The sequence below is a fragment of the Lucilia sericata genome, unplaced genomic scaffold (assembly GCF_015586225.1).
Source record: "Lucilia sericata isolate MDLA Ls3-8-SP2 unplaced genomic scaffold, ASM1558622v1 Contig000209F_arrow, whole genome shotgun sequence".
Classification (NCBI taxonomy): Eukaryota; Metazoa; Arthropoda; class Insecta; order Diptera; family Calliphoridae; genus Lucilia; species Lucilia sericata.
In genome coordinates, this window is record NW_023994237.1 from 111,744 (window position 1) to 125,947 (window position 14,204).

General features: G+C 34.0%; 1 protein-coding gene across 7 annotated transcripts in view; it reads right to left on the minus strand.

Moving 5' to 3' along the window:
• The window catches only part of LOC119602116 (slowpoke-binding protein), a 229,427-nt gene that overhangs the window by 19,971 nt on the left and 195,252 nt on the right, over positions 1–14,204 (minus strand). For all 7 annotated transcript variants that reach the window (XM_037953468.1, XM_037953467.1, XM_037953464.1 and 4 more), the window contains 3 exons: positions 8,911–9,118; positions 8,589–8,825; positions 4,288–4,469 (listed from right to left, as the gene is read on the minus strand). In XM_037953468.1, the coding sequence (XP_037809396.1) occupies positions 4,288–4,469; positions 8,589–8,825; positions 8,911–9,118 (627 nt within the window). The remainder of the gene's footprint in view (positions 1–4,287; positions 4,470–8,588; positions 8,826–8,910; positions 9,119–14,204) is intronic.

Genomic DNA, 14,204 nt, shown 5'->3' on the forward strand with positions numbered 1-14,204 from the left:
TTTAGTTAAAAGTCGACTTTTCGACTTCTCGACTTTTTGCATTTTATGAAAAGTTGATTTTTCGACTTTTCGTCTTTTTTCATTTAATTAAAAGTCGACTTTTCGACTATAAGTATTTTATAAATAGTCGACTTTTTCCGACTTTTCGACTTTTTCCGACTTTTCGATTTTTTCGACTTTTTGACTATTTTCGACTTTTTTTCGACTATTTTTTGACTTTTTTCGAGTTTTTCCTACTATTTTAGAGTTTTTGACTTTTTTCCACTTTTTTTAAGATTTCGACTATTTTTGACTTGTTTCTACAATTTTCGAGTTTTCGACATTTTCCGACTTTTCGACTCTTTCCGTTTTTTCGACTTTTTTCGACTGTTTACGACTTTTCGACTTTTTTCGACTTTATTCGACTTTTTTCGACTTATCGACTTTTTTCGACTTTCAGACTTTTCGACTTTTCGACTTTTATTAACAAAGTCGACTTTTCGACTTTTTTCACAGACCATAGTCGAGTTATCGACTTTTTTGGAACAAAATAGTCGACTTCGACTTTTAGACTTTTTTCGACAAAAAGTCGATTGTTCGATTATTCGAAAGTCGATTTATAGAACCCTAATTGTGTTACAATCTTCTACATGCTATACATTTCCACAGAAAATCTTTTAGAAGAAGTGTAAGTTAGATGACCTTCGTTCAATTGTCTATTTATGATCTTGGATAACTTTTCCGATTTTTCGACTTTTTTCGACTGTTTACGACTTTTCGCCTTTTTTTCGACTTTATTCGACTTTTTTTGACTTTATTCGACTTTTTTCGACTTATCGACTTTTTTCGACTTTTCGACTTTCAGACTTTTCGACTTTTATTAACAAAGTCGACTTTTCGACTTTTTTCACAGACCATAGTCGAGTTATCGACTTTTTTGGAACAAAATAGTCGACTTCGACTTTTCGACTTTTTTCGACAAAAAGTCGATTGTTCGATTATTCGAAAGTCGATTTATAGAACCCTAATTGTGTTACAATCTTCTACATGCTATACATTTCCACAGAAAATCTTTTAGAAGAAGTGTAAGTTAGATGACCTTCGTCCAATTGTCTATTTATGATCTTGGATAACTTTAGCAGTTTACAAACAAGTTCGTTATACCTTTGTCTGTAAAAGGAACTAGACATATATTTTCAAACATAATTGTTGCAGTTGGAACTAATAGCTATAGTTCCAGCCTTAATGACCTTATGTTTCGGAATATTAACCAAAGGATTACAGGTCGTTTATCTTAAAATTACCTAAATTATATGGTATGTAGTACAATGTACATTAGGGTAATAACTTTTATAAAATTTTTGGAAATTTCAAATCGGCCCTATCCATTCCACATACATAGAGCATAGAAATATACGTCGAAAAAGTATTTATTATTTTTTAATACAAAACTGGAAATTTTCGATATAAACTAGTGTCATTCTTTGTATTCAAGAGATCTAAACAAATCGATTACAGATACTGAAATGGATTTTATTTGCAATAAGATTTCATAATAGAGAAATAATGTCGAAGATTGAGGCATTCCTATAAAAAATTCTTAGTTTCCAATCTGTGTTCGTAAGGGATGTTATATCCGGAATAATATTGTTGCCAAGATATTTGGATCTAATTTCGATGAAAATCTGAAAATTACAAAGAAAGAATTCCAGAGTTTTACTCTCCTCTTTACATCCAATCAGCATGTTAAATTTTTTTTTTATAATTTACGATTGGCTGAAGTTTGAAGTATCTTCATCGATGTCGAGACCTTAAAGATTGTGCTACTTTAATGAGTTGCCTCCATAAATCCATTGGACAAAGTCAAATAGGGTTGGCTGAGCAGTTAAATATGTGGTGGGTGTCATGATTCGTTAGAGATGACACGATCTATACGGGACCAGTAGGCAAATAGCCTCTTGCTCCCTCTCTATTTAAGTTGTGCCAGAACTGCTCTGGATTTCCATGACAAGTTTTCTTCAAATCTGTCGTATACGAGGATAGATCCATAGGAACTTTCAAGTAACTACATATATTTTCCCCATATATACAAAGGTAGTTCCAGACATGCCTCGAGGCAGCATCAAACTGTGCAATGTTTCACTTTTGTGGTGTGTTTCTTGACTGGTAAAACCTTCATTTCCTCTAGTAGTTTACAACTGCGAACATGCTTCGGGGCAGCATCAAACTGTGTAATGTTTCACTTGTGTGGTGAAATCCCAGGGGAAACTGTTTAGATAACATAACGTTGTGTTTCTTGACTGGTAAAACATTCATTTTCTCTAGTAGTTTACAATCGAAATTTGCGATTTTTCGATTACTATGCAAAGAATAAAAGTCATGTCCCACTGGGATCGTCCATTCACAGGGCTTCTAGCAATTTATGCTTTAAAAGGTCTTATTGGGCACTATAAAACATAGTTCTTTTAAGCCCAGATTATAGTGATCATATTTCACTCCTGTAACACCAAACTATACCGTAAAACTTTTCACGGATAAGAGAGTACTGAAAAAGTTAGAAGGATATTAAATCCTTTTTATGGAATGTTAAAAAAGCTCTAACCGAATGCTCTCCCAGAGGTAAGGTCTACATCATATGTGTACCAGGCCACTCGGGAGTAGTCGGCAATGAAAGAGCGAATGTAATAGCTTTAAAGAGAAGGAAGCTTGAGGTAGTTAACCTGACAAAATTATGGTTGAGAGAAATCCATAAGGTCTTTTGGAATAATGAAACTGTGAGTAGAACCACAAAGATCCTATACTAAAAATGAACAAGTCTGTTAGTAAGATGGTACGTATTCTGAGTCGACACACAGGATTACGGGGACACCTGGACGTGCGGATTCAGAGGAATGTAGAGCATGTAGAGAGGACAATGAAACTCTGAAACACTTTCTTTGCCATTGTCAGGCTTTCGCCGAAATTCAATCAAAATATCTTGTGAGTGATATTATTCCGGATATAACATCGTTCACGAACACCGATTGGGAAATTCTTCGGAATTACATCGAGAAAAGTGAATTACTGAACATCGGATAATAATACATTTACATGAAAACTAAGCGTACAACAGACCCGACAGTGGCCTAGGTGTATTTCTTCGGATATGATGTAGATACATCCTCCTATAAACATAACTAACCTAACAAAAATAACGCCTTTTTTGAGAAAAAGTCCTCGGATACCGGAATACCAAGATTGTTAGCAGTATTGATTTGGAAGTTGATTTGGATATGGACTTTAGAAAACAGGCCTTTTTTAAAAGCTTTAAATTGTATTTATTTGTATTTTCTTCAATTAACTTTAGAAGCAATAGCAAAAATTTGTATAACTGTACATTTAATTTTGTTCCTCACTGTACTTAAGTCAAGGTATTTTTAATATACTTTCGCTGAGCAAGTAAAATTTTTGTTGGATTTTGAAAAGTTTTTAATAGTTAATATACATTGCTAACAGTGGCATACTTTTAGGTGAATTAGAGTGCAACAAGAATGGATGGTGATTGATGTTGTTTTTTTCCCATCTGACTATTTCCTGTTCTTTTTTATTTTCAACAATAACTTATGAAAAAACACATTTTCTTTCCTTTATGTTATTTACAAAAAATAAGTTTTATGCAAAATATGCTGCAATTGTTGAAACCAAGATTAAATTTTCAAATATTCTTACATATTCACGCACTCAGAAGAGATACGAGGGTGGTAGTAAATTTTAAATTTATACAGAAACTTGTTTGTGCAATGTATTGCACGAAAATATTTCAATAGATTTAGTTTATAATATTTATATACAAAAAAAAAAAAAAAAAAAAATAATAAACTAAACATTTGAATTATTTGCCTGTATACTTCTCACACATCCCTTGTACCATGCAAACATTTACATTTCAATTCTATTGTAATAGATGTTTTATACTTTTGGGAGAAAGTAAATACATATTTTACTATTCATGTTTTGAATTGTATAAAATATTCAGTTTTTGGAACAACTTTTGTATGAGGCAATTCCTTACGAAATATGTGATGATATAGAAAATAACAACAATAAAACTAAAATTTAATTTTTTTTTGAATGTAAAGCAATTTTTCAGTAAATTGCTCTCTAATTGAAAACCACTAGAAAAATTTGAATTACAACATACCATAACATTTTTTATTACCACATTAAGTAGGCAATTGCCTACTTTTAGGCTTTTACAAATACAACTTACTACTGCATAATTATTAGGTTTTTTTACTTCAGAAAAAACAAAAATCTTATTCAAATTACCTGGCAGCACCGTTTTGTAAAATCACATTTCCACTATGCAAATGACCATGCAATGGGAAGCCTCGTTCTTTGAGAAAGAGCAATGCCTCCAAGATTTGTCTGCCCAAACGTTGTACTTGCGTGACTGGCAAACCATTTGGTTTACGTGTGTATTTACGTGACCAAGGTTCATTCCATTGGGCCTATAAATTAAAAAATAAAAATAATACGTATGTATTTATTAATTATTGGCTAAAGAAAACAAACACAACAAAATTGTTTTTTTTTTTTTTAATTACAGCAAACATTAAAAATAATCTTTAAATCGACACATTTATAATTAAAACTGTTATTTATGTGTTTTTGTACTTTATTGTTTTTTTTTTTTTGGTATTACATTTTAATTGTAAAAATATAAACTATAAAATAATGGTTTATGGCTTCTTTATGGTGAAATTGGGAGCTATGAAATCATTAAATGAAATTGTGGAAAAAAAATGTAATTATTTGCCAAAAAGTTTATATTAATTGGAAAAACACTGAAATCCAATGCAGTGAGAAATGAGAATATGATAAAAGTGGAAATTTGGTAAAAATTTCGCTGAATAATATTCGCGTTAAATTTTATGCCGCTTAATTGCCTCTAAGTAAGCATATCTGGAGGATCTAAGTATTAATAGACTTTCCTTGATAGCAAGCTTTCCTGAAAAAAAACTCAAGAAAGAACGACAAAGGTAGTCAATGCCTTCTGTACATGCGAGAAAGAACTGGGATCTGCATCCGGATATGGTTAATTGGATTTATACATCGGTTGTTAGGCCAATCCTGACTTATGGTTGTATTGTCTGGTACGAGGCTTTGAGGAAGGACAGTTATAGCAAGTTGTTCAATAAAGCTCAAAGGGGTACCTCGCTTGGCATAACTGGTGCCATTAGCAGTACTGCACAAGCGGTCTTATTGCGGGTATGGTAAGGCTCCTTGAGTCTTCGTTAGTCAAATATTCGCGCGACAATCACATAAAACTCCTGTACGAAGTGGGTCTACTTGTTGTTGTTGTTGTTGTAACAGCTTAAACTATGCAATTGTTAATCCGGGGATTAGTCCATAAATCTATTGGGCTAAGTAAAGTAGGGTGGGCTGGACAGTTGAATATGTGGTGGGTATTATTGGGGATCCTGTCCATATGCTGGGCATATATTCGGAACGGTCTATGCCGGAATAGTAGGCGTTGAGCCTGTTGCTCCATCCCGATCTCAGTTATGTCAGAGCAACTCTTGTTTTCCGCGGCAGGTTCTTCTCTATTTTTGCTATAGGGGGGTGGGTGACCTACAAGAATGACATTCATGCGGTAACCTAGCGTCTCAATGAATGTTGTTCAAAGCTGCCATATACGAATTACGATCCAAGGGATTCTGCACATATCTTTGTATGCTTTCCTCGTATACACGAAGGTCCTTCCTGACATGCCTCGGGCGGCATCGAACTGTGTGATGTTGAAGTTGGAATGACTCCTCTGGTGAGATCCCAGGAGGAACTGTGAGGACATTCATTTCCTCGTGTAGGTGGGGCTCCGAGGTTATTTGCAAACAGCCCGTTACAGTCCGTAGGGCAGAATTTTGGCAGCTTTGAATATTTCTCCACTGATTACCATTCAGCGAAGAAGACCACACTGGAGCAGCATAATTGACCACTGACCGGCCAATAGTTTTGGTTGGTTCTTTTTCCATTCCCCAAGTACTGCCGGTTAGTACTTTGAGGACCTTGTTTCTACTTCGCGTAAATGCAGTGGCATGAGCTAAGAAGGTAAATAGGCTGTCAAAAGTGACCCCTAACAAATACACCTCAGCAACACCTACTACTTGATCATGGTAACTCCCCCTGTGGAATTACAGATCTTAGAATTACGACTCTAGTTTTCGGGGAAATACCTTCAATGGAATTTCTAACTAGGGAAGATTGTCTTGTAATCTGATAGACTGTTTGATGGGTGTGCAGTTTTTACCGACGGGTCCAAGATGGATAGCGGTACGGATGCCGTACCGTCTGCAAAAACGACGGAACTATTAGACAGTGTTCGATGCTGGAGTACTGCAGTGCGCATAGTAATGAGATTGCGGACTAACTAGCTGGCCTCCGGTAGGTTAGTGGTTAGTGTTCCCACCTGAGGCACTGGTTAAGGAGCGCACAACAGGCCCGATAGAGGCCTAGGTGTATTTCTTCGGATTTGATGTATATACATCCTCCTTTCAAACTAACTAACTAACTAACTAGCTGGACTGGGGAAATAGGAGTGAAACTTTGTTTGAAACTTGTTTTGATTTTCGAGAGGATTCGTGGCACCATCAACCTGTCCTGAAATTGTAGAATGGATTGCAAAATATCAAAGCCACATTTGATGTGAGGTCTACTATGGTACTTGTAGGACTGTATATGCGCAGTTTATGGATTTTTACAGGGAATTTAACGGCGTATTGCTCAATTAGGGCCGTCGTCAGTAGAACTACGCCTGAGCCACTATTGGGTCTGTTGTGCACTCTTTTTCATGGAAAAATTTTTGTTGGTAAAAACAACAAGTAAGAGTGTTATATTCGGCTATGCCGAATCTTATATACCCACCATCAAACCTCGTTTGATTCGAATGAAACTTACTTATGTCGAATTTCATCTATAAACTCGTATTTTTTAGGCCAGTTATAAGCGTTAAAGTAATTTTCTGAAGGGGGCCTTATATAGGGGGTAGGGTCAATTATGGGTCGATCCTCATAAAATTTGGTAGACAGAATTTGGTTCGTATTAAATTTATTTGTGTCGAATTTCATCGCTACACTCGTATTTTTAAGCCATTAATGAGCGTTGCAGCCATTTTCTGAAGGGGACCTTATATGGGGGATAGGGTCAATCATGGACCGATCCTCATAAAATTTTGCATAGTGATTTTGGATCATAAGAAACTTACTTATGTCGAATTTCATCGCTATATTCGTATTTTTAAAGAAGTTATGGCTGTTAAAGCTGCTTTTCGAGGGGCCACTTGTATGGGGGCTATCCGAAAACGTGGACCGATATTGCCCATTTTCAATACCAAACGAACCTTACCTATAAGAAATATTTATGTGAAATTTCAACCCTCTAGCTTTTTCCATTGGAACTCTATCGTGCTTTCAACAGACAGACAGACGGACAGACATGGCTAGATCGTCTTAGAATTTAATGAGGACCCAGAATATATATACTTTTGTGGGTCTATGACCAATATTTCGATATGTTACAAACGGAATGACAAAATCAATATACCCCCCATCTTTTTTGATGGTGGGTATAAAAACCTTATATAGTATTCACTGAATGCATTATCGTCCCATGTTCAGAAACTCAGTTTTCTAAGAATTCCTAAGAATTTTCAAATCAGTGTGCGTGGGGGACGTTAAATCCGGAATAATATCACTCCCAAGATAGAGTTTCATTGTCCTCTCTACATGCTCTACAATCGTAATCCTGTGGGTTCACTCAGAATACGTACCATCATACTTTCCTCAAATTTGCTCATTTTGAGGAGGCTTCTAGTCCTGCTTTCGTTAGGGTCACCCCATAAGATCTATGTCGTTCTACCCATCCAGAAAGTGGTACATTAATATACCGTACTATTGCAGGATATGCGAAGATGCAGAGGAATTAGAGAAAGTTGAACACTTAATTCGCCACTGTCCTAGAACACAGAATCTCAGGTTGAATTGGCTGGGAAATAGGTTCCATGTAGAACTGGGCGAAATTTCGGAACCCTTGTAGCCTATTAGGCTTTATCCGACGTTTATAGACTGGATTTTATAGGGAGAATCAGATTCTCTCACAACTTTTTCTTTAGTGAATCGATTCGGTGAAACTTCCAGGTTGAGTTGCAAAAAAACTGACCATTACGGTCCTGAACTGGGTACCTTTCGATCTAATGGCTAAAATACTTACTATTAGGAACTGATAAAATAGGGGATCAATTGACGCAAGTAGATCTCTTTGAGCTTCCCACCATATGTTTCCCATGAATTCTGCAGAAATTATCAAGTCTAGGAGAAAACCTTTATTTACTTTCTCGGTCATTGCACCTTCTGTAAGATCTATTCCAAATGTACATTGTACATCTGCAGAAAAAACTCATATCTTTCGTGCAACAGATTAGTTTGGAAATCAACTAAATTTGGTCAAAGTGTGTTATTTGAGTGTGTATTTAATTGAGGAAATTAAGAAAAGGTGCAAGTTAAAACATAGCCTATACCAAACTCTGATAAAGTAGGAGACCATCGATATTGAAATGTGCTTTCTCAACTCACCTTATATATTAAATCCTTAAGACTACCCCTTGAATTGAATGGTGTCACCAAGCAGGCATAATTACCCGAATTGGTGTGCAGAAAACCCAAATCCAAAACGGGATAAATATAAGGATGATGTAGAGAACCCAAAAGTTCCATTAATATATTGCGAGGACTTTCGTTAGGCGATAGATCTTCAAATGCGACACAGTCAGGAGGCAGGGTTAATAAAGTCATTAAACGATCGGTGCGAACCTTAAAAAATTAAATATAAAATAAAGAAAATATGCGATTAAAGGAAGTTCAATCTTGTTTGTTATTGTTGTAAATATAAACTTACCGAGGCATCGGTTACTAGAAACCAATTTTTACCATGTCTCGAGCCGATTTCATCTAAATGAGCAATTACTTCATATCTACCATTTGATTGTTGTATCCACTCTTGGGTGGCATTGAGAGCCTTTTCACGGGCGGCTCTTTCACGCGGTGAACGCTCCACAATGCCATTGCCACTATCTAAAGCGGAATATTGATATTTGATATTGGGTCTGTAAGTGGAATGTGATAAAATTAGTTAAAAAGTGTTTGAATTAAATGGATTGTAACTAAAAAATAAAATAAATTTAAAACTAATTTAAAGAGGATTTAAAGGTTTTACTGAGAACTACTACTGCCTGACTAAATACGTTTCGAATTAAATAATTTAAAATGTAATAGTATTACTAACCTACATTGTTAATTTCATTATAATTGTCTACTCATTTCGAATGTGTGTGTGTGTTAGTTTCAAATACATACTTTTAAAATTAAATACAATATATACATACAAACTTACATACGAACGAATACGAATGCAGCCAAATGTAAGAGAATATTTTCCAAATGTTAACACCATTTCCAAATGAATTTCAGATAATGTTTTTAAATTTTTTTAAATAACTTCCAATATTATTTTAAAGTTTGAACATTTCTGAAATCTTTTAGAAAGTTAGGAAATTTTATAGTAAATTTCTGCCAAACATTTGGAAATGGTGTAGTTTTTTTCCATAGTGTTTGTGTGATAGTGTGTATCTGTTTCTTTGTTTGTGTAAGAAAGAAGAGTAGAAAAAAGGATAATGGCTAAGAAGGACACTTGTGTCATTTAACTAAAGAACTGAATGTTTAAGTTTAGCAAAATCTCATGAATAATTATTTTATGACAAGAAAATGCTAATGCTAGTATGACGAGTACTATGGGTTCTTTGTTTTTTGTTTTGCTTTTCTACTAAAGAACTAAAATGCAAATATGATTCTTTTTTTAGTTTCAGTTACATTTCCATTTCTGAGCTTTGAATTGTTTTTAGTTTTTCTTAGCTTACTTACATATTAGTTTTGCTTTGTCTTAGCAAAAATTCACCAAAAAAACGTTAAAGGGAGCAAACCGTTTTACATACAAAATTGTGTCATTTATTGTATTAAATATTTTATTACAGCGCAACTTTTAGAGGAAAATCTTGTTTTTAATACGAATTTTATTGAATTTTCTAAACCATTAATTTTATATAGATGTTTTCTTGCCAAGAGAGTAGAAGAAAATATTTAGTATTAGAAGACAGGATGTAATTTGTTCATAAAATTGCATTAGATCAAACTGAGTAATTGAAAGGAAAATTCAAATTTATTTTGCCACTAAATATTTATTTTTACTTCCATATACTTAAAAGTCATCTATCAGCTATTTGGTTATAAATAGTTTTATATTGATTTCATTAGATGAGAGAATTGTCGTAATAATCTACAATCTAAGTTGTTGCAATCGCAATAGTCAGAAATAATTGTACAGCAGAAATTCAGTGCTTTGGACTTTTTCCAGTACATTTGAACAACGAAACCTATAGCAATAGACTGGTTAATAGACCAACCTATAGAATAGTTCATAAACTAAAACTAGTTCAGAAACTAATCCACAGACTAGTCTATAGATTAGTAAATAAACTAATCCACAGCCTAGTCCATAGACTAGTCTATACATTAGTCAATAAAATAGTCAATAGACTAATCCATATGGACTAGTCAATACGTTAACCAATAGACTAGTCAATATACTAGACTATAGACTAGTCAATAGACTACATTTAATAATAGCCAATTAATTTGTCAATAGTCTAATCTATATACTAGTGAATGGACTAGTCCATATTCCAGTCTGTAGACTAGTAAATAGACTAATCCTTATACTTGTTTATAGTCCAGATTCGAGACTAGTCAATAAATTTGGTCAACAGACTAACAAATTTAGGACCAGGCTAGTCATAAGCTAGCTTAGTAAATAAGTTAACCATTCTAATCCATAAATAGGGAATATACTAGTCAATAGACTTATCCATAGTCTATATAGACTTGTTCAATAGACTATAGACTAGACTATAGACTAGACTAATAGACTAGAACTATAGACTAGACTATAGAACTAGACTAATAGACTAGACTATAGACTAGACTATAGACAGTACTATAGACTAGACGATAGAACTAGACTATAGACTAGACTATAGACTAGACTATAGACTAGACTATAGACTAGACTATAGACTAGACTATAGACTAGACTATAGACTAGACTATAGACTAGACTATAGACTAGACTATAGACTAGACTATAGACTAGACTATAGACTAGACTATAGAGACTAAGACTATAGACTAGACTATAGACTAGACTATAGACTAGACTATAGACTAGACCTATAGACTAGACTATAGACTAGACTATAGACTAGACTATGACTAGACTATAGACTAGACTATAGACTAGACTATACTAACTATAGACTAGTATAGAACTAGACTATAGACTAACTATAGACTAGACTATAGACTAGACTATAGACTAGACTATAGACTAGACTATAGACTAGACTATAGACTATACTATAGACTAGACTAGAGACTAGACTATAGACTAGCACTATAGACTAGACTATAGACTAGACTATAGACTAGACTATAGAACTAGACTATAGACTAGACTATGACTAGACTATAGACTAGACTATAGACTAGACTATAGACTAGAAATCCTATAGACTATCGACTATAGACTAGACTATAGACTAGACTATAGACTAGACTATAGACTAGACTATAGACTAGACTATAGACTAGACTATAGACTAGACTATAGACTAGACTATAGACTAGACTATAGACTAGACTATAGACTAGACGATAGACTAGACTATAGACTAGACTATAGACTAGACTATAGAGACTAGACTATAGACTAGACTATAGACTAGACTATAGACTAGACTATAGACTAGACTATAGACTAGACTATAGACTAGACTATAGACTAGACTATAGACTAGACTATAGACTAGACTATAGACTAGACTATAGACTAGACTAGTCTATAGACTAGACTATAGACTAGACTATAGACTAGACTATAGACTAGACTATAGACTAGACTATAGACTAGACTATAGACTAGACTATAGACTAGACTATAGACTAGACTATAGACTAGACTATAGACTAGACTATAGACTAGACTATAGACTAGACTATAGACTAGACTATAGACTAGACTATAGACTAGACTATAGACTAGACTATAGACTAGACTAGACTATAGACTAGACTAGACTATAGACTAGACTATAGACTAGACTATAGACTAGACTATAGACTAGACTATAGACTAGACTATAGACTAGACTATAGACTAGATTATAGACTAGACTATAGACTAGACTATAGACTAGACTATAGACTAGACTATACTAGACTATAGACTAGACTATAGACTAGACTATAGACTAGACTATAGACTAGACTATAGACTAGACTATAGACTAGACTATAGACTAGACTATAGACTAGACTATAGACTAGACTATAGACTAGACTATAGACTAGACTAGACTAGACTATAGACTAGACTATAGACTAGACTATAGACTAGACTATAGACTAGACTATAGACTAGACTATAGACTAGACTATAGACTAGACTATAGACTAGACTATAGACTAGACTATAGACTAGACTATAGACTAGACTATAGACTAGACTATAGACTAGACTATAGACTAGACTATAGACTAGACTATAGACTAGACTATAGACTAGACTATAGACTAGACTATAGACTAGACTATAGACTAGACTATAGACTAGACTATAGACTAGACTATAGACTAGACTATAGACTAGACTATAGACTAGACTATAGACTAGACTATAGACTAGACTATAGACTAGACTATAGACTAGACTATAGACTAGACTAGACTAGACTATAGACTAGACTATAGACTAGACTATAGACTAGACTATAGACTAGACTATAGACTAGACTATAGACTAGACTATAGACTAGACTATAGACTAGACTATAGACTAGACTATAGACTAGACTATAGACTAGACTATAGACTAGACTATAGACTAGACTATAGACTAGACTATAGACTAGACTATAGACTAGACTATAGACTAACTATAGACTAGACTATAGACTAGACTATAGACTAGACTATAGACTAGACTATAGACTAGACTATAGACTAGACTATAGACTAGACTATAGACTAGACTATAGACTAGACTATAGACTAGACTATAGACTAGACTATAGACTAGACTATAGACTAGACTATAGACTAGACTATAGACTAGACTATAGACTAGACTATAGACTAGACTATAGACTAGACTATAGACTAGACTATAGACTAAGACTATGACTAGACTATAGACTAGACTACTAGACTAGACTATAGACTAGACTATAGACTAGACTATAGACTAGACTATAGACTAGACTATAGACTAGACTATACTAGACTATAGACTAGACTATAGACTACTTAGACTAATATAGACTAGACTATAGACTAGACTATAGACTAGACTATAGATAGACTATAGACTAGACTATAGACTAGACTATAGACTAGACTATAGACTAGACTATAGACTAGACTATAGACTAGACTATAGACTAGACTATAGACTAGACTATAGACTAGACTATAGACTAGACTATAGACTAGACTATAGACTAGACTATAGACTAGACTATAGACTAATATAGACTAGACTATAGACTAGACTATAGACTAGACTATAGACTAGATTATAGACTAGACTATAGACTAGACTATAGACTAGACTATAGACTAGACTATAGACTAGACTATAGACTAGACTATAGACTAGACTATAGACTAGACTATAGACTAGACTATAGACTAGACTATAGACTAGACTATAGACTAGACCTATAGACTAGACTATAGACTAGACTATAGACTAGACTATAGACTAGACTATAGACTAGACTATAGACTAGACTATAGACTAGACTATAGACTAGACTATAGACTAGACTAGACTAGGCTATAGACTAGACTAGGCTATAGACTAGACTATAGACACGACAATATTAGTACATCTAAAGATTTCTGTGGCCATTTCTGTCCCTATATTAAGCCCCTATACGGAGTCCTTCGGTGTAGAGAACAAAACCTAAAACATAAAAATTTGATGTATTTTTAACAAAATTTTATAAATATTTTTAGTGCATCTCAAGTAGACAAGAAGAATAGTACATTAAAATGTCTACAAAAAAATCTATTACGACA